This window comes from Cherax quadricarinatus, unplaced genomic scaffold (genome assembly GCF_038502225.1).
Source record: "Cherax quadricarinatus isolate ZL_2023a unplaced genomic scaffold, ASM3850222v1 Contig4249, whole genome shotgun sequence".
NCBI lineage: Eukaryota > Metazoa > Arthropoda > Malacostraca > Decapoda > Parastacidae > Cherax > Cherax quadricarinatus.
This window is the reverse complement of record NW_027199275.1, coordinates 10,388-33,872: the sequence shown is the minus strand read 5'-3', so window position 1 is coordinate 33,872 and position 23,485 is coordinate 10,388. Positions and strand designations below refer to the sequence as shown.

Below are 23,485 nucleotides of genomic sequence, written 5' to 3'. Positions count from 1 at the left end.
TTGGCTGGATAAACACTGTAAGGATAATGCAGTACCATTCATTGACAACTGGGACAACTTCTATGGCCGAAATGACATGTATGCCAGGGATGGGGTTCACTTATCCAGGGCAGGTGTGGGTTTTCTTGCTAACTCAGTTGAGGGGGTTGTTAGGACTTTAAACTAGGATTAGTTAGAGGTATGGGTTTAGAAATGATTAATAATGAGTATGGATATATTGACTTATGCTCTGATATTAAGAATCTTAATAGTAACTGTCATGGAGTAACTCTGGGTAATGATAATTTCAGAAATTGTGTAAAAACAAAGATGAATAGGAAAAATGTGCAGAAGAAAAAACATATGATGGTTTTTTATGCTAACAGTCGAAGTGCAAGAAATAAAATTAATGAACTACGTTTGATAGCGTGTGCTGGGAACTTTGATATCATTGCATTAACTGAAACGTGGTATGATTTAAAGAGTCGGGATATGACTGTTGAGTGTAATATTCAGGGATTTAAGTTATTCAATGTGGATAGATGTAATGGGAAGGGGGGAGGAGTTGCATTGTATGTTCGAGAAAATATTAATTGTTGCATAAAAACAGGTATAAAAATAGATGGAGCAGTAACAGAGTCTGTTTGGGTAGAGTTCGTGGAGGGTCAAGAAAAACTAATTCTAGGTGTAATATACCGACCTCCAGGCTTGGATCACGATAGAGGGAGACTTCTTTGGGACGAAATTGTTAGGGCTTCTGTACACAGTAACGTAGTCATAGTAGGGGACTTTAACTTTAGCCAAATTGACTGGAATTCTTTGACAGGTAATCTAGAGTCCAGTGACTTCATGGAAACAGTTCAGGACTGTTTTCTGAAACAGAGTGTAACTGAACCTACCAGGGGTAATAATATGCTAGACCTAGTCTTGTCAAATAAGGAAACACTCGTGAATAATCTGGAGATCACTGAAGAGCTTGGCGCAAGTGATCACAAATCCATCACCTTTAGCATTAATTGGGAATGCAAGAATAATGATAATACAGTAAAAATCCCCGATTTTCGTTCTGCCGATTATAATGGACTTAGGGAACATCTGTCTAATCTTGATTGGGGTTATCTTGCTAATGATTTTATTGACGATAATCATACTTATGAATATGAAGGGATCTGCTTTTATGATTGTTTTCTTAATAATGTACACAGTGCCCAGAGTATATACATTCCCCAGAGAGAAATTAGGTCTAATAATAACGATCCCAAATGGGTTAACAGGAGACTAAAGCATCTATTAGGGGAGAAAAGGGGAATTTATAGGCGCATCAGAAGAGGAGAGGTTAACCTTACTGACCAATATGTTCAGCTTAAAAGAGAAGTAAAAAAAGCGATTAGAAAGGCTAAACGTGACTATGAAATTAGAGTTGCTAATGAATCAAAGACTAATCCAAAGGGGTTCTTTCAAGTGTATAGGACGAAGGTGAAGGAAAAAGTAGGACCTCTGAAATCTGGGAATGGACAGCTGACGGATAATGAACTGGAAATGTGTTCCTTATTTAATGACTATTTTTTGTCAGTTTTTACACAGGAAGATGTAAATGAGATTCCAGTAATTAACAATTATTTAGTTCCTGATGAATTCAAGTTAACTAATATTACTGTCACGAGGGACATGGTTATTAAGCGGATAGACAAACTGAAACAAAATAAGTCCCCGGGACCCGATGAGTTGTCTTCAAGGGTACTTAAGGAATGCAAGATGGAGCTTAGTCAGCCATTAACGAGTGTATTCAATGCGTCCATCCTTACCAGTGTTGTGCCAGAGATGTGGAAGATGGCTAATGTGGTTCCTATATTCAAATCAGGGGATAGGTCCACTCCTTCAAATTACCGTCCAATAAGCCTGACATCTATAGTGGGCAAGTTATTAGAATCAATTATAGCTGACATTATCAGAAGTCACCTTGAAGAGCATAACTTGATAAATGAATCTCAGCATGGATTCACGAGAGGTCGTTCCTGCCTGACAAACTTACTGACGTTCTTCAATAGAACATTTGAGGCAGTTGACAGTGATAAGGAATATGATATTGTTTATTTGGATTTTAGTAAAGCCTTCGACAGAGTACCTCACAAGAGACTCTTGAGAAAAGTGGTAGCTCATGGTATAGGAGGTAAAGTTCTAGCATGGATTGAGGCATGGCTTACCAATAGAAAGCAGAGAGTTACCATTAATGGAGTGAAATCTGAATGGGGATTAGTCACTAGTGGCGTTCCACAAGGATCAGTTTTGGGCCCTCTCTTGTTCATAATTTACATTAATGACCTTGATGAAGGGATTACTAGTGACATGAGTAAGTTTGCTGATGATACAAAGATAGGGCGTATAATTCACTCTGAGGAGGATATCAATGAACTCCAAGACGATTTGAACAAACTAATGTCTTGGTCTGAGAAATGGCAGATGAAGTTTAATGTGGATAAGTGTAAGGTACTTGCCCTTGGTAATGAAAATAACCCTCGAAGCTATAATCTAGGTGAAGTAGAGCTTGGTCATACAGAATGTGAAAAAGACTTGGGAGTCATGGTAAGCAGAAATCTGAACCATTCATCTACAAAGCAGAAATCTAAAGCCAAGACAGCAGTGCCTCAGTGTGCGCAACAAGGCCAACAGATTACTTGGATTTATCTCAAGAAGTATAAGTAACAGAAGTCTAAAAGTTATTTTACAGCTCTATACATCACTAGTGAGGCCTCATTTAGATTATGCTGCTCAGTTTTGGTCCCCTTACTACAGGATGGACATAGACTCATTAGAGAACATACAGAGAAGAATGACTAAAATGATTTACTGTGTAAGGAACCTCCCCTATGAAGATAGACTTAAAGCCTTAAATCTCCACTCTCTGGAGAGGCGTAGAATGAGGGGAGATATCATTGAAGTGTATAAGTGGATGACGGGCATAAACAAGGGAGACATTAATAAAGTACTGAGGGTGTCGAACCAGGTAAGAACCAGGAATAATGGATTTAAGTTGGATAAATTTAGATTTAGAAAGGACATAGGTAAGTACTGGTTTTCTAACAGAGTTGTAGATGCGTGGAACAGTCTTCCCAGTGGGGTGATAGAGGCTAGGACCTTGGGTAGCTTTAAGAAGAGACTGGACAAATATATGAGTGGGAGGGGCTGGGTTTGATTGGTGTTGGGGGGTGCGGGAGTTGTTTCTTGAGTAGCTTTAGGTAGATGTCGTCTTGATAAGAACCTGCCTCGTATGGGCCAGTAGGCCTTCTGCAGTGTTCCTACATTCTTATGTTCTTATAATTAGCTGTCAACACTTGCTCCCCCCCCCGGCTCGCTTGGTTCAGTTGCTCGGGGTAGTATAAAGTCATGTATTCAAACCCGATGTTGGGGCTGCTGGGTTTGTCTCGCTCAATTACCTCGTTGCTTCTCACATCAAGTACTCTGTCTCTCTCTCTGTCTCTCTGGCTGTGGACTTGTAAGACCACCAGCTTAGTCTGTTCTATTACCTCTTTTGTGTTGCACTCTGGTTTGTGTATAGTAAGTCTCCGTGAGTGAGACGGTAAAACTGTTCATCACCTTGTGAAACAATGTTTTTGTAAGGACTTGTTATAAGTCTAAGTAGAGTATCTCGGCGACTTTATTAGATTTGAGCTTATAGCTATATTCCTACTTAATTGTATATAGTTATATTATTTCAAAATTCATGTTTAATCTGTTAACGATATCTACCACTCGGTATCTGAGATTCTTTGTTATTAAAGGAATACCAAAATATGTATATCAATCTTGACTCGTTATGTCAGATACTTTAACTTTCTGTATATATATATACATATTTTTTTTTTTTAACAAGTCGGCCGTCTCCCACCGAGGCAGGGAGACCCAAAAAAAGAAATAAAATCCCAAAAAGAAAATACTTTCATCATCATTCAACACTTTCACCTCACTCACACATTATCACTGTTTTTGTAGAGGTGCTCAGAACACAACAGTTTAGAAGCATATACATATAAAGATACACAACATATCTCTCCAAACTGCCAATATCCCAAACCCCTCCTTTAAAGTGCAGGCATTGTACTTCCCATTTCCAGGACTCAAGTCTGACTATTTAAAAATAACCGGTTTCCCTGAATCCCTTCACTAAATATTACCCTGCTCACACTCCAACAGATCGTCAGGTCCCAAGTATCATTCGTCTCCACTCACTCCTATCTAACACGCTCACGCACGCTTGCTGGAAGTCCAAGCATCTCGCCCACAAAACCTCCTTTACCCCCTCTCTCCAACCCTTTCTATATATATATATATATATATATATATATATATATATATATATATATATATATATAATATGTGTATATGTAATATATGTATATATATAATATGTATATATATATATATATATATATATATATATATATATATATATATATATATATATATATATATATATATATATATATATATATATATATATATGTGTATATATATAATATGTATATATATATATATAATATGTACATTTATATATATATATATATATATATATATATATATATATATATATATATATATATATATATATATATATATATATATATGTATGTATATATATATATATATATATATATATATATATATATATATATATATATACATATATATATATATATATATATATATATATACATATATATATACATATATATATATATATATATATATATATATATATATATATATATATATATATATATATATATATATATATATATATATATATATATATATATATATATATATATATATATATATATATATATATATATGTCGCGCCGAAAATGTAAAACTGGTCAATTAGCAAGAACTCATTTTAAATTAAGTTCTTTCTAAAATTTTCTCTTATACGTTCAAAGATATATTTTTTCATTAATGTTGGAGTAAAAATTTTTAATTTTGCACCAAAAAGAACTTAGAAAACTTACCTAACCTTATCATAACAAGCTCAATTTATTTTAGCCTAACCTAACTAAATATATTTTAGATTTGTTTACAGTAATTTAATACTAAACAAACACAGTGAAATATATTTTTTTCGTTAGGTTCAGAATGATTTTGGCGAAATTATTGCATACACAAATTTTCACTTGCCCTATATGGCAAGATGAGCGTTGCTATTTAAGCTAAGATCGCAAGTTCTGCCTATTCGACACGATATATATATATATATATATATATATATATATATATATATATATATATATATATATATATATATATATATATATATATATATATATATATATATATATATATATATATATATATATATATATATATATATATATATATATATATATATATATATATATATATATATATACACCACTAGACAACTTTACTAGTTGGGATCCACATTAATGTTAGTGCTATACAATAGTCTGGATTGCTGGAAATAAAATAAAATCCAACCCCTTGTAACGTAACCAGAAACAGGCCAGCAGCTAGAAGGGGATCTATTAACTGACCCTCTAACTTGCTCTGGAGGCGTGTGTTGTAAAAGATGTTTTTTGCAGCATGATTATATTTATTGTAGAAAGTCTGAATAAATGAAGAATGGGTATAATTAAAAACTGATGAATTAGCAAAACGCTGTAAAGCAAAGCGCCGTAAAGAGGGGCCCTCGTGTATGTTAGGTAAGGTGGTAACCAGCAAAGCGCCGTAAAGAGGGGCCCTCGTGTATGTTAGGTAAGGTGGTAACCAGCAAAGCGCCGTAAAGAGGGGCCCTCGTGTACGTTAGGTAAGGTGGTAACCAGCAAAGCGCCGTAAAGAGGGGCCCTCGTGTATGTTAGGTAAGGTGGTAACCAGCAAAGCGCCGTAAAGAGGGGCCCTCGTGTATGTTAGGTAAGGTGGTAAGATAAGATAAGATAAGATTTCGTTCGGATTTTTAACCCCGGAGGGTTAACCACCCAGGATAACCCAAGAAAGTCAGTGCGTCATCGAGGACTGTCTAACTTATTTCCATTGGGGTCCTTAATCTTGTCCCCCAGGATGCGACCCACACCAGTCGACTGACACCCAGGTACCTATTTGCTGCTAGGTGAACAGGACAACAGGTGTAAGGAAACGTGTCGAAATCTTTCCACCCGCCGGGAATCGAACCCGGGCCCTCCGTGTGTGAAGCGGGAGCTTTAGCCACCAGGCCACCGGGCCAGCAAAGCGCCGTAAAGAGGGGCCCTCGTGTATGTTAGGTAAGGTGGTAACCAGCAAAGCACCGTAAAGAGGGGCCCTCGTGTATGTTAGGTAAGGTGGTAACCAGCAAAGCGCCGTAAAGAGGGGCCCTCGTGTATGTTAGATAAGGTGGTAACCAGCAAAGCGCCGTAAAGAGGGGCCCTCGTGTACGTTAGGTAAGGTGGTAACCAGACACCTTCTAAACCAGCCTTCTTACAATTATTTAACTAAGATTAACTTTTACAAAGTCATTTCTTCATTGCCATACTCGTGCTTGAGTGGTCATGTGTGTCAGTAATAATACATAACTTTGTGTTGTAAACACGTTTACTGTTTCGTTAACACCTTGACTTGTTAAATAACAGTTCTCTAAAGATTACAAGAAAATGTTAGACAAGCCAGTTAAGTCTGATAACATTAACATGTTAAGTCTGATAACATTAACATGTGAAAAATACATCATATGTTTGGTATTCTGTATTTATGATCACCTTAGACCTGTTATCAAAAACAAGCAAAAATTATAAGATAATGAGAAATTCAACCTAATAACCTAATAAAAGTCGCCGTTGATGTAGAGAATCTTGTCAGTGTTTAGTGTTCAATGCTCAGGTGTTCAATGTTCAGGTGTTCAGTGCTAAGGTATTCAATGCTCAGGTGCTCAGTGCTCAGGTGTTGGTAATTCTCCATCACTCACGACATCTTGTGATTCCTTATGTTCAGAAGACATGACGGAAGCCCAGTCCAAAACTGTTGGACCTGTGAAAAAAACACCCAGATTTCCATTAATATTTATGAGGTAAAACGGGTAATGTGATAACAAAAATATATCAAAAGCAGTGATAACAATATGAAGGAATCTTGTTATTTGCCTATATCTTCTTGTTATTAATGATTTATTAATGTAATATATTGTTAAAAGTCTTTTTCTGTGTACCTCAGAAGACATAAAAACTGTCTCAGTACACGACACAAATCCTGACACCACCACCCTGACACCACCACCCTGACACCACCACCCTGACACCACCACCCTGATACCACCACCCTGACACCACCACTCTGACACCACCACCCTGACACCACCACCCTGACACCACCACCCTGACACCACCACCCTGACACCACCACCCTGACACCACCACCCTGGCACCACCACCCTGACACCACCACCCTGATACCACCACCCTGACACCACCACCCTGACACCACCACCCTGACACCACCACCCTGACACCACCACCCTGACACTACCACCCTGACGCCACCACCCTGACACCACCACCCTGATACCACCACCCTGACACCACCACCCTGACACCACCACCCTGACACCATCACCCTGACACCACCACCCTGACACCACCACCCTGACACCACCACCCTGACACCACCACACTGACACCACCACCCTGATACCACCACCCTGACACCACCACCCTGACACCACCACCCTGATACCACCACCCTGACACCACCACCCTGACACCACCACCCTGACACCACCATCCTGACACCACCACCCTGACACAACCACCCTGACACCACTACCCTGATACCACCACCCTGACACCACCACCCTGACACCACCACCCTGACACCACCACCCTGACACCACCACCCTGACACCACCACCCTGACCCCACCACCCTGACACCACCACCCTGATACCACCACCCTGACACCACCACCCTGACACCACCACCCTGACACCACCACCCTGACACCACCACCCTGACACCACCACTTTGACACCACCACCCTGACACCACCACCCTGACACCACCACCCTGACACCACCACCCTGACACCACCACCCTGACACCATCACCCTGACACCACCACCCTGACACCACCACCCTGACACCACCACCATGACACCACCACCCTGACACCACCACCCTGACACCATCACCCTGACACCACCACCCTGACACCACCACCCTGACACCATCACCCTGACACCACCACCCTGACACCACCACCCTGACACCACCACCATGACACCACCACCCTGACACCACCACCCTGACACCACCACCCTGACACCACCACCCTGACACCACCCTCTGATACCACCACCCTGACACCACCACCCTGATACCACCACCCTGACACCACCACCCTGACACCACCACCCTGACACCACCACCCTGACACCACCACCCTGACACCACCACAATGACACCACCACCCTGACACCACCACCCTGACACCACCACCCTGACACCACCACCCTGACACCAGCACCCTGACACCACCACCCTGACACCACCACCCTGACACCACCACCATGACACCACCACCCTGACACCACCACCCTGACACCATCACCCTGACACCACCACCCTGACACCACCACCCTGACACCATCACCCTGACACCACCACCCTGACACCACCACCCTGACACCACCACCATGACACCACCACCCTGACACCACCACCCTGACACCACCACCCTGACACCACCACCCTGACACCACCCCCTGATACCACCACCCTGACACCACCACCCTGATACCACCACCCTGACACCACCACCCTGACACCACCACCCTGACACCACCACCCTGACACCACCACCCTGACACCACCACCCTAACACCACCACCCTGACACCACCACCCTGACACAACCACCCTGACAGCACCACCATGACACCACCACCCTGACACCACCACTCTGACACCACCACCCTGACACCACCACTCTGACACCACCACCCTGATACCACCACCCTGACACCACCACCCTGACACCACCACCCTAACACCACCACCCTGACACCACCACCCTGACACCACCACCCTAACACCACCACCCTGACACCACCACCCTGACACCACCACCCTGATACCTCGCTCCTATCCTGATCCTCATCCTCATATCTGGCATAGACAGAAATGTAAACCACAGCACCGTGACGACCATCAAAGACTCCGCAAGACTCCAGGCGGACATCAACCAAATCTTTACTTGGGCCGCATAAAACAATATGAAGTTCAATGAGAAATTTCAACTACTCAGATATGGAAAACTTGGAAAATTAAAACTTTAACAATGTATAAAACAAATTCCAACCACACAATAGAGCGAGAAACTAATGTGTGTAGGACCTGGGAATGATAACGTCAGAGGATTTCACCATCAAAGACCACAACCTTATATGCTAGAAAAAAAATGATAGGATGGATATTGAGAACCTTCAGAACTAGGTACGCCAAGCCCATGATGATTCTCTTCAAATCGCTTGTTTTCTTTAGGTTGAAATATTGCTGTACACTAACTGCTCCCTTCAAGGAAGGCGAAATTGTTGACCTGGAAAATATACAGAGAACTTTCACGGCACACATAAGTACGATAAAGCATCTAAGTTACTGGGAATGGTTGAAGTCTCATTATTTGTATTCCCTGGAACGTAGGCGAGAAAGATACACTTGGAAAATCCTAGCGGGATTAGTACCAAACATACACACGAAAATCACTCCCTATGAAATCAAAAGACTCGGCAGGAGATGTAACATTCTCCTAGTGAAATGCAGGGGTGCCACGACTGTTCAGCTGCCTCCCAGCATACATAAGGGGGATTACCAATAGACCCCAGGCTGTCTTCAAGAAGGCGCTGGACAGGCACCTAAAGTCAGTACCTGACCAGTCGGGCTGTGGTTCGTACGTCGGTTTACTTGCGGTCAGCAGCAACAGCCTGGTTGATCAGACCTGATCCACCACGAGGCCTGGTCTCAGACCGGACTGCCGAGGCGTTGACCCCCGAAACCCACTCCAGGTAAACGCCACCACCCTGCCACCCCTACCCTGCCATCACTACCCAGACACACCCACCCTGCCACCACTACCCTGCCATCACTACCCTCCTACCATCACCCTGCCACCACTACCCTGCCATCACTACCCTCCTACCACAACCCTGCCACCACTGCCCTGCATCCACTTCCTTTTCACCACGACCTTGCCACTACTATCTTGCTGACACCACCACCCTGTCACCACAACCCTACCACCACTACCCTGCCACCACCGCCCTGCCACCACCGCCCTACCACCACTATCCTGCCACCACTACTCTGAGCTAACCATCACCCTGCCATCACTACTTAGCCACAATTACACTGCCACTATCACCCTGCCACCATTACCCTGCCACCTCTACCTTGCTACCACTACCCTGCCACCACTACGCTACCAAAACTACCCTGTCACCACGACCCTGCCAGCACTACCCTGCCGCCACCACCACCACCCTGCCACCACCACCCTGCCACCACCACCCTGCCACCACCACCCTGCCACCATTACAATGTTTGTGTTTATCACTTAGGTAGTATAACAACAGTGACAACCTGCCACCACTGCCACCACTGTGACCACCACTGCCACCACTGTGACCACCACTGCCACCACTGTGACCACCACTGCCACCACTGTGACCACCACTGCCACCACTGTGACCACCACTGCCATGACTGTGACCACCACTGCCACGACTGTGACCACCACTGCCACGACTGTGACCACCACTGCCACGACTGTGACCACCACTGCCACGACTGTGACCACCACTGCCACGACTGTGACCACCACTGCCACGACTGTGACCACTACTATCACGACTGTGACCACCACTATCACGACTGTGACCACCACAGCCACGACTGTGACCACTGCCACGACTGTGACCACCACTGACACGTCTGTGACCACCACTATCACGACTGTGACCACCACTGCCACGACTGTGACGACCACTGCCATGACTGTGACCACCACTGTCACGACTGTGACCACCACTGCCACGACTGTGACCACTACTATCACTACTGTGACCACCATTATCACGACTGTGACCACTACCACAACTGTGACTACCACTTCCATGACAGTGACCACCACTACCACGACTGCGACCACCACTACCACGACTGTGACCACCACTACCACGACTGCGGTCACCACTACCACGACTGTGACCACCACTACCACGACTGTGACCACTACCACAACTGTGACTACCACTACCACGACTGCGACCACCACTACCACGACTGTGACCACTACCACAACTGTGACTACCACTACCACGACTGCGACCACCACTACCACGACTGCGACCACCACTACCACGACTGTGACCACTATCACGATTGTGATCACCACTACCACGACTGTGACCACCACTACCACGACTGTGACCACTACCACAACTGTGACTACCACTACCACGACTGCGACCACCACTACCACGACTGCGACCACCACTACCACGACTGTGACCACTATCACGACTGTGATCACCATTACCACGACTGTGACCACCACTCATGAAACATTATGTGTCATGGTAAGAGTATGTTGCATTGTATTTAGCGTATATCACATACCCATATATTATAATCCCTACAAGTGAACTAGGTACTAAGAGTTTAACGATCAGGGGCCCCACATTATTACACCAGTACCCTGGTTCAACTAACCAATCACAAGGAAGCCCACCGATGTTGTGAAGCGATGTGGTACACTAGTAAAGCAGTTACCTGCTGGTCACTATGGTTCTCACTGTGTCTTGTGCTCGCATTCACATCATTGTACAGAGCTGTAAATACTGTAAATAGGCAAAATACATATTGTAAATACCAGCTTGCTATCTGTGATGGAAATTCATCAATTTACTCAACCGTTTTCTAATACATGACAACAGTGACTTACCTGCCACCACTACCATGACTGTGACTACTTAGGAATAGTGACAACAGTGACTTACCTGCCACCACTACCATGACTGTGACTACTTAGGAATAGTGACAACAGTGACTTACCTGCCACCACTACCATGACTGTGACTACTTAGGAACAGTGACAACATTGACTTACCTGCCACCACTACCATGACTGTGACTACTTAGGAATAGTGACAACAGTGACTTACCTACCACCACTACCATGACTGTGACTACTTAAGAATAGTGACAACAGTGACTTACCTGCCACCACTACCATGACTGTGTGTGGCATGCAAAGAGTACGTAACCTTTATTCGGGGCATGTACACACCCTCATTTACAGGCTATCTCCCCCAACCAGCGAACCAGGTGACTGAGAGTGGACGATGGGGCCCCGTCGTTCAACTAGTACCCAGGTTCCAGCCAATAAGAAGATGGTTTTGGCAATCACAGAGGTTATGTGGGTATCACTCTCCTGTCTGCCCTTGTCATTCCCATTCTAGAGCTGGTTGAAACACGGTCTGCTCTCTAGTGGCTTCTATTCTGCCTTGCTTACCGTGGAGTGCACTAATACCTGTCGCTGTACATAGTGTATATAGTGTACATACTTCTGTTCTAAATTGGTGAAGGATAATATAAGTCAAAAGTTTTCTGCTGTGTTTATTTTGCTCCCTTTACACCCAGGATGACAGGCCATTTGGACTCCTGGGTTGTAATGTGGGGACCTGTCCGGGAGCTGAACCTGGGACCTCTCGCACCCCAAGCGAGAATCATACCCCTAGACCAACAGGCCATTTGGACTCCTGGGTTGTAATATGGGTAGCCTGTCCGAGAGCTGGAGCTGGACTTAGAGAAGGGTTGAGCCTAGGGTGAAGCTGGAAGCAGGATCATTGTGCAGCTTGCTGTCTAGCATTGCATTAGCTTTGCCAATGCTTTACAAACTTTGCGTGTCAGTTGCTTTGCTATGGTCAGCCTTGCTATTGTGTGATCGTTCAACAGCTCGCTACTAGCTTGCTCAGCGTGCTCGCTTCGCTACGGTCAATCTTGTGGTAACCCCTTCCAAGCTCTTTTTTTTTTTTTATCCCCTGGTGTGGTTTTGTTTTTTTTAGTGAGGGGATGCGGGCTACCGTCCACCTGTGTCTTGGACCTAAGCTAGCCCGACTGTCTGCTGTCTCGCTCTGAGTTTAGGGTTTGGCTTTTTGTCACGAGAAAAGCTGAGCTCTATCTAAGAGTTGGATGGTTGAGAAAAAAGGCAGTCCCATTATTTTGTGCCATGGCGGCACGGTTACCACTGGGAGGTGGCAGCCTAATCCTGAGCCTGCTCGGGGTGGGGGTGTGGCATGCAAAGAGTACGTAACCTATATTCGGCGCATGTACACACCCTCATTTACAGGCTAACTTCCCCAACCAGCGAACCAGGTGACTGAGGGTTGACGATGGGACCCCGTCGTTCAACCAGTACCCAGGTTCCAGCCAATAAGAAGATGGTTTTGGCAATCGCAGAGGTTATGTGGGTACCACTCTCCTGTCTGCCCTTGTCATTCCCATTCTAGAGCTGGTTGAAACACGGTCTGCTCTCTAGTGGCTTCTATTCTGCCTTGCTTACCGTGGAGTGCACTAATACCTATCGCTGTACATAGTGTATACAGTGTACATACTTCTGTTCTAAACTGGTGAAGGATAATATAAGTCAAAAGTTTTCTGCTGTGTTTATTTTGCTCTCTTTACAACCAGGATAACAGGCCATTTGGACTCCTGGGTTGTAATACTGTGACTACTTAGGAATAGTGACAACAGTAACTTACCTGCCACCACTACCATGAATGTGACTACTTAAGAATAATGACAACATTGACTTACCAGCCACCACTACCATGACTGTGACTACTTAAGAATAATGACAACATTGACTTACCAGACACCACTACCATGACTGTGACTACTTAGGAATAGTGACAACAGTAACTTACCTGCCATCACTACCATGACTGTGACTACTTAGGAATAGTGACAACAGTGACTTACCTGCCACCACTACCATGACTGTGACTACTTAGGAATAGTGACAACAGTGACTTACCTGCCACCACTACCATGACTGTGACTAATTAGGAATAGTGACAACAGTGACTTACCTGCCACCACTACCATGACTGTGACTACTTAGGAATAGTGACAACAGTGACTTACCTGCCACCACTACCACGACTGTGTCCAGCATTAATGGAGAAGGTGGTGTCTTTGTTAGGTTGGAACTTGTAACCAATGTTAGCTCCCACGTTCTTTGGGTCAGAAAATCTGAACAAGACAATAAACATTGTAGCATTAATGCGCTACCTTCTAGCTTGCTATTACAAATATGATCAAAGTCGAATATAAACATACATAAAATGATTATGTCTTACCATAAGCAAAAAAAATAGAAATATTTCTGATGGTTGACCAAAATTTTGCTGAAAATGATTTGACACTTACGACCAGCAAGATAAATTTGGAGATATTACTGATCCCAGAAAAAGTATGTGGTTATTACTGATCCCAGGATAAGTATGTGGTTACTACTGATCCCAGGATAAGTATGTGGTTGCTACTGATCCCAGGATGAGTATGTGGTTATTACTGATCCCAGTATAAGTATGTGGTTATTACTGATCCCAGGAAAATTATGTGGTTATTACTGATCCCAGGATAAGTATGTGGTTACTACTGATCCCAGGATTAGTATGTGGTTACTACTGATCCCAGGATAAGTATGTGGTTATTACCGATCCCAGGATAAGTATGTGGTTATTACTGATCCCAGGATGAGTATGTGGTTATTACTGATCCCAGGATAAGTGTGTGGTTATCACTGATCCCAGGGTAAGTATGTGGTTACTACTGATCTCAGGATAAGTATGTGGTTATTACCGATCCCAGGATAAGTATGTGGTTACTACTGATCCCAGGATAAGTATGTGGTTACTACTGATCCCAGGATAAGTATGTGGTTACTACTGATCCCAGGATAAGTATGTGGTTACTACTGATCCCAGGATAAGTATGTGGTTATTACTGATCCCAGGATAAGTATGTGGTTATTACTGATCCCAGGATAAGTATGTGGTTACTACTGATCCCAGGATAAGTATGTGGTTACTACTGATCCCAGGATAAGTATGTGGTTATTACTGATCCCAGGATAAGTATGTGGTTATTACTGATCCCAGGATAAGTATGTGGTTACTTCTGGCCCCAGGATAGGAAGGCTATGTATGATAATTCTCTTAAACTGCAAAATCTGTAATAATCAGTTATATTCATGAAGTGCTAAACTCGTATGGGTCTCACGGATCCCTGGAGAAGTGAAAGGGATGAGCTTGACGCTTGGAACGCGATTTATCTTCTGATAAGATCATCATCATCATCATCATCATCATCATCATCATCATCATCATCATCATCATCATCATTATAATAATAATGATAATAAAATATCTTTATTTACTACCAGTACATGTACAAGGTATACCAGTACATGTACAAGGTATACCAGTACATGTACAAGGTATACCAGTACATGTACAAGGTATACCAGTACATGTACAAGGTATACCAGTACATGTACAAGGTATACAAGTACATGTACAAGGTATACCATTACATGTACAAGGTATACCATTACATGTACAAGGTATACCAGTACATGTACAAGGTATACCAGTACATGTACAAGGTATACAAGTACATGTACAAGGTATACCAGTACATGTACAAGGTATACAAGTACATGTACAAGGTATACCAGTACATGTACAAGGTATACCAGTACATGTACAAGGTATACAAGTACATGTACAAGGTATACCAGTACATGTACAAGGTATACCAGTACATGTACAAGGTATACAAGTACATGTACAAGGTATACCATTACATGTACAAGGTATACCAGTACATGTACAAGGTATACAAGTACATGTACAAGGTATACCAGTACATGTACAAGGTATACAAGTACATGTACAAGGTATACCAGTACATGTACAAGGTATACAAGTACATGTACAAGGTATACCAGTACATGTACAAGGTATACAAGTACATGTACAAGGTATACCAGTACATGTACAAGGTATACAAGTACATGTACAAGGTATACCAGTACATGTACAAGGTATACCAGTACATGTACAAGGTATACCAGTACATGTACAAGGTATACCAGTACATGTACAAGGTATACAGGTACATGTACAAGGTATACCAGTACATGTACAAGGTATACAAGTACATGTACAAGGTATACCAGTACATGTACAAGGTATACCAGTACATGTACAAGGTATACAAGTACATGTACAAGGTATACAGGCCATAGCTGACATCAATAACATACTACTATATAGAAAGCCACTTGTTATGCAGAACATCGCCGGCAAATTAGGCCAATTTTGTCCCAGGATGCGACCCACACCAGTCGACTAACACCCAGGTACCCATTTTACTGATGGGTGAACATGGACAACAGGTGTAAGGAAACACGCCCAGTGTTTCCACCCTTGTCGGGAATGGAACCGGGACCCTCTGCGTGTGAAGCGAGAGCTTTAGCCACCAGGCCAACCCTCAAGGGAGATTCCTTGACGCTGGTGAGGGGCTCTTGATCTAGGGAATCGGATCTGTACTCCGGTTCCCTGAATTGAGCCTGAATACCTTCCATCCCCCCCCTAGATACACTGTATAATCCTATGGGTTTAGCGCTCCACCATGATTATAATACTGATAATTGCTACCAGGCCGCGGGCCTGTATAAGACAACGCCAGGAGACACCGACACCTCCACCAGCCAGATAAACAACTTACCCAGGAATCCTGTGACGTTCATAATCGATGCCAGCGCCGAATGTGTGTTTGTTGATGCTGTGTTCCAGGTTGATGTTTGCGGTCTCCTTCCGGATGCTGCACGAAACAAAATGTTTTTTTAACACGTTAAATGTAAAAGGGGAAAAATCTGTTGTCCCTCTTTATATTCTTGGATGCCTTTCACAGTAAGATAAGATTTCGTTCGGATTTTTAACCGTGGAGGGTTAGCCAGCCAGGATAACCCAAGAAAGTCGGTGCGTCATCGAGGACTGTCTAACTTATTTCCATTGTGGTGCTCAATCTTGTCCCCCAGGATGCCGCCCACACCAGTCGACTAACACCCAGGTACCTATTTGCTGCTATGTGAACAGGACAACAGGTGTAAGGACTCACGTCGAAATGTTTCTACCCAGCCGGGAATCGAACCCAGGCCTTACGTGTATGAAGCGAGAGGTTTGCCGTCCAGGCCACGGGTCAATATTCTCATAGCTGAAGAGATTTTCCTGGAGTTGTCACCCTGCCCAGGTAGACATCTACAACACCTGACTTACACCCTGCCCAGGTAGACATCCACAACATCTGACTTACACCCTGCCCAGGTAGACATCCACAAGACCTGACTTACACCCTGCCCAGGTAGACATCTACAACACCTGACTTACACCCTGCCCAGGTAGAAATCTACAACACCAGACTTACACTCTGCCCAGGTAGACATCCACAACACCTGACTTACACCCTGCCCAGGTAGACATCCACAACACCTGACTTACACCCTGTCCAGGTAGACATCCACAACACCAGACTTACACCCTGCCCAGGTAGACATCTACAACACCTGACTTACACCCTGCCCAGGTAGACATCCACAACACCTGACTTACACCCTGCCCAGGTAGACATCCACAACACCTGACTTACACCCTGCCCAGGTAGACATCCACAACACCTGACTTACACCCCAGGTACCTATTTAATACTAGGTGAGTAATGGGAGAAGCTCGAAGGAGACTTACTCCTGCCACAGCCAAAACCCGGAAATCGACCCTAAGTTCCCTCGGCTGTGAGCCAAGTCCTCTACCACTGACTCTTGGTTATGCAAAATTTTGGTTTAGAAAGACACGTAAGCAAACACTATGAAGGTTAGAAGTGATCAAGATCCCAGGACCGAAACGTTTTCTAAATAAATATGTCCTAGTGTTTGCTTACGTGTCTTTCTAAACCAACTTGTCGGTATTTATTACCAAGGTTTATACCATGCAAAATTTTTAAATATAAAATCTATACACTGTTACGTAAAGGAATGTCGTACATGAACATAGAATACTGGACCACTATAGAACGCCTACTGACACATTCTAGGTAGCTCATACTTACGAGCGAATGAGCACTATAGTTGCCCTACTGGCCAAGGCAAATCTAGTCTTACTCATTTAAGAACAGATTAGCTCTGCAGTAGGCCTACTGGCACATGTCTATTTATATTTGATTAGGCAGGCCCTACTTAAATATAATTAGAGGATGTGTGTAAGAGGTTTTCGGGCCATGTTTTTAAGGTTCGTCTGTTACTAGAAACAAAATGTGCTTACCCATGAGGAAGATTTTCAACATTGGCTCCTCCGGATACTGCAGTCTGTCGCTTACGTCGGTCGTAGATAAAATCATCTTCTGCTGACAATATGGGCTCATCCTGCAGGTCGTCTGAGATGCGGTCTTGTGGGGCAGCAGCTATGACGGCCACTAACAGTAGTAAGTCAACTAAGATGTGTATCTGCATGGTGATGAATGCTAAAGAATGTACTGGAGAGTACTAGCGAGTGTCAGAGAGAATTAATTAACGTTGGAGAGAGCAGTTAAGACTGGCCACTGCTGGAGATGACAGTGGTGGAGGCAGCAATGAACTTACTGGCCACTGCTGGAGATGACAGTGGTGGAGGCAGCAATGAACTTACTGGCCACTGCTGGAGATGACAGTGGTGGAGGCAGCAATGCACTTACTATTTATATACTCGACCACAATCACTGGGAAACTCCCAAACTCATCAACAACTAATATTTTGATCATGTATCCGGATTGTGACCTTGACTCTGTTTAGTGACTTGCTAACGGTCTTCATCTGGTGGCCCGTGACCTGGTGGCGAAAGCTCTCGCTTCACAAGCTGAGGGTCCAGGTTAGATTCCCGGCGAGAGTTGAAACATTGGGCGTGCTTTCTTACACGGGTTGTCTATGTTCACCCATGAGTAATAATAGGTACCTGGGTATTAGTGGACTGGTGTGGGTCGCATCCTGGGACAAAACTGACCTAATTTGCCCGAAATGTTTCGCAAAACAAGGAGCTTTCTATATAGTAGTATGTACTGATGTCAGCTCTGGTCTGTATACCTTGTACATGTACTTGTAGTAAAGATATTATTATTATTATTAGTAGTAGTAGTAGTAGTACTAGCAGTAGTATTAATAGGAGCTGCCATAACATCATTTTATAAGGCGGTATACAAGTACACTAATTTGTAGCACCCAGAACAAGCAACTAGCATCAACGGTGCTAGTTAACAGCAACACTAGTATGATTCCATTCAACTAAGATTCGTACAAGGATCACAACAATATAAATATTAGTTACGAAACACATATGTAATGATGAGTGAGGAGTGTTGCTATATACACAGCATAATGATGTCAGTGAGGAGTGTTGCGATGTATACAGCATAATGATGTCAGGAGTACTGTTATGAACACAGCATAATGATGTCAGAGAAGAGTGTTGCAGTGTATACAGCAAAATGATGCCGGTGAAGAGTGTTGCAATGTACACAGGATAATGTTATCAGAGAAGAGAGTTGCAATATATACAGCATAATTATGTCAGTGATGAGTATTGTTATGTACTCAGCATAATGTTTACGGGTTTATCGAGTCCTTTTTGGAAACGGGAGTAATAAGGCTTCGGAGGCTTCTTACTTTATTTGCAGTATCGTGGGGTACACAGACATGTTAAGTACCCATTGCCCGGGAGGGCCATGGGCAGAGAGGGAGAGGAGTAGACCTGTGGACTGAGTGATATGAGCTGCCAGAATGAGAGTCAGGTCTGGGCATACTGAAGTGGCATGGGCCTATAGGTGGCAGCACGAGCATGGCGTGTAATATGAACTCAGTTGGCAGACAGACTGTGTGCCTATGCACACAGTACAGGCCGTCTACAATAATGATGTCAGGAGTATTGGTATGTACACAGCATAATGATGTCAGTGAGGAGTATTGCTATGAACTCATTATAATAAGAACATGAGAACAAAGAAACACTGCAACAGGCCTACTGACCCATGCAAAGCAGGTTCATCCCACCCCTCCGGCCTAGAAAAATGGCCACCTAGCCAGGTCACTTCCACTTAAGGAAGGAACACGGCACCAGACCCAGCAGCACAAGCTAGTCAGGTCTAATTCACATCTACCCACACCCACTCATGTATTTGTCCAACCTATTTTTAAAACTACACAACGTCTTAGCGTCTATGACGGTACTCGGGAGTTTCTTATACTCATCCACAACTCTATTACCAAACTAGTGTTTTCCTATATCCTTCCTGAATCTGAATTTTTCCAACTTGAAACCATTACTGCAAGTCCGGTCTTCGCTGGATATTTTCAGTACGCTATTTACACCCCCTTTATTCCTGTTTTCCATTTATACACATCAGTCATATCCCCCATAATTCCACGCCTTTCTAGCGAGTGCAAATTCAGGGCCCTCAGTCTTTCCTCATAGGGAAGATTTCTGATACATGGGATTAACTTTGTCATCCTCCTCTGTACGTTTTCCAGAGCATTTATATCCACTCTGTAATACGGTGACCAGAACTGAGCAGCATAGTCTAAATGAGGCCTAACCAAGGATATGTAGAGTTGAAGAACAACCTGAGGACTTCTATTATTTATACTTCTTGATATGAAGCCAAGGATTCTGTTAGCTTTATTGCAAACACTTACGCACTGTTGTCTTGATATAAGATTGCTGCTAACCAGAGGGGGGTATCAGGAGGGGGATATCAGCCCCTTTCAGCCCTTTACAGCCCTGAGGGACCAAGCCCTCTCAGAAGGGGCAAGCATCCTGTTTACTGTCACATCAAGTAATTACAAGCAGATGTTTAACCAGTGTGTACTAGTCATAGGTCATGTGACTCCTTGCAAGACACCAGTACTGCAAGTAGTGTAGTTTAATAAGAGACAATCAATCTCTTACCTTTGCAGGACAATTAAGGAAAATCCTACTCCCATTTTATTACCATGTTAAAGATGTACATTGTTGTCTATGCAAAGACAGCAAGAATCAAGCATTTTGCACGGCTTCATGGTAGAAGTTTGGCAAGGAAGGGAAATATGGTGTGTCAGCTTTTCCTTTATGTGCTGGGGACACAGCAAAGGGCAGCAAGAGGCGTCTTAGCTTAGATTGCTTTTCACCCTGTGTGAAGGCTTACTCAGCTCGGTAACAACTTCAGACAGTATTACCAAGGCTGGCTCCTCCTCAGGAAAATTAATGAGTAGAAAAAGAAATAATAATTCACAAAGATAAACACTATTATTTAGTAATGCAAAGATAAAACATTGAAACATGAAGGTGTATCCTACTTGAAAGAAAAATGAAAAATGAAATGAAAAATTGCCATTTGAATTCAATGCTAATATGTACAAGTAAACTGGGGTGTCTGGTTGATGTTGACACTGTCTTGTAGAAATTGTAGCCGTTGATGATGATGTGGGGGAGGGGGGTCACAGGTGTTGGTGACAACCCAGCGACTAGTTCTTCACAGAGTCTATAGCCTTGAATAGTCAGTCCAGATGACAGGAACGCAGGTTCTTTACCACTGCAGAGATGAGGGGTAGTTGCCTGCGGTTTACCGCAAGTAATCAGGTAGGTAGATAAATAAATGATGTCTCATGGGCTGTTTCAGTCCATCTCCTTCAACACTTCTCGTTGGTTGGCAGGTGACCCGATCTGTCATTCCAAGCTGGAAAGAGAGACAGGTTACCCACTGCTTAAGAAATCACTCTCCATGATAAGTGCAAGATAATTAAAAAAGGTGGTGATTATCGAAAAGTATTATGTGGAGCTTAAAACTGAAAGGACTAAGTTTATTATTGGTCAAAAGTGAAGCTTTCAACCAATATCCACTAGAATAGGAGCAGAGGCTTTTACTTACAGTTGTGCTGGGAGCTGTGAGTCGAGTGATTACTGTTTGGCCGGAGCCCCACACGTCACCTTTCGGGGTGGGGAAAAAGGGGGGGAGGGGACAGTGGGAGCGAGATTGACCCTACCTTAACAAGTAGCCAGCAATCAAACTATCGTTACCATATACTAGCTCGCTACTCCTATCTGTTGAACTTTTTCCTCACACCCTGCCAAGGGGCATATTAACACTGGGATAACGAAGAAAGAACACTGATCAGCGCATTTTTGTGCATAGAAGTATCTCAAAGAACACATCAAAACACTTACAGAGAAGTGTGATCAGCTTCTTTAGTGATAAGGTTGTGAATAATAAATAATACTTGATGAACAGCATAATAATGAATGTTGTTATCCTGATGGAGTAGTGCAATGTTTTAAAGAACACGTCTGCTTCAATCAAGACAATGGATAACCAGGTGCAACTACAGGTCAGCTACAAATACCCAGTTGCATCTAATATACATAATACATTGTTCGCATCGCTATTGGGCCGTGCGGACAGGCTGCGCAGTAGCTCCCACTTCACCTGGTTTCTGCGCAGTTTTCACTGATCAAACATGGCGGATTACAACGGCAGGAGGATCAACACAGTTTGCATTGAGCTGTTAAGGGGTTCTCTGAGCCCTGCTACAATGAACGTACTTCTTCCTGCAATTATTAGGGATCTATACGGCATCCCTAACGAGGAACTGTATGGTGTGGCCCTTAACGGGTTGAAAAGAGTATATTTTTTTTTTTTTTTTTTTTTTTTTATTTTATTTAAAACCAATACAGTTTAACATAAAAATAAAGAAACAGTATGGAACCTAATCAAATTAACTGACAAACGGATTGTACCTACATGCTCGCAAGATATTACAACAAAAACTTACAGCAAGAACATAGCTAAAAAAAAATTACATGTCACAGGGTCATGAATTGACATATATACAAAACCTTGCATATATATAAATTGTACATATAAATGACATCTGATAAAGGTTCAATACACTTGAACATGAAATATACAAAGAAGTTATATCAGTTAAATCCCATCCTTCACATTAATCAAAAAACCAAAACCTAACATCATAATCTTACTAGAAAATCTACATACTTATCCCTAACAATACAGCTGAACATATACCAACATACAAATAAACAGAAAAAGAATACAACTTAGAACACAATAACTGAAGCTCTATACTGTTACAATAAACCCATATACAAATCTCAGACACAAATGGACTACGTCACTAAACTGTCTAGATATGTCTGTATACCATACAGACTAAAACTTAACATCAAGAACTTGCATGAACACCAAACAGGTATCAGGGTACAGACCATAATTATAAACTTTAAAAAGAATCAATCATGCATATATAAAGTATTACATAACGTCTGACCCATGACAAAGGCTCAATACAATAGAAAGGGATATATATTTATATATATATACACACA

General features: G+C 43.0%; 1 protein-coding gene across 1 annotated transcript; it reads right to left on the bottom strand.

The window, feature by feature from the left end:
* Positions 1–6,540: 6,540 nt before the first annotated feature.
* On the bottom strand, positions 6,541–18,803 carry LOC128700468 (uncharacterized). Its single transcript, XM_053793694.2, has 4 exons — positions 18,400–18,803; positions 16,811–16,906; positions 14,159–14,266; positions 6,541–6,990 (listed from the first exon to the last, which is right to left on the bottom strand). The coding sequence occupies exons 1-4, from the start codon at positions 18,585–18,587 to the stop codon at positions 6,951–6,953; spliced, it is 432 nt and encodes a 143-aa protein (XP_053649669.1). The 5' UTR covers positions 18,588–18,803; the 3' UTR covers positions 6,541–6,950.
* Positions 18,804–23,485: the final 4,682 nt, after the last annotated feature.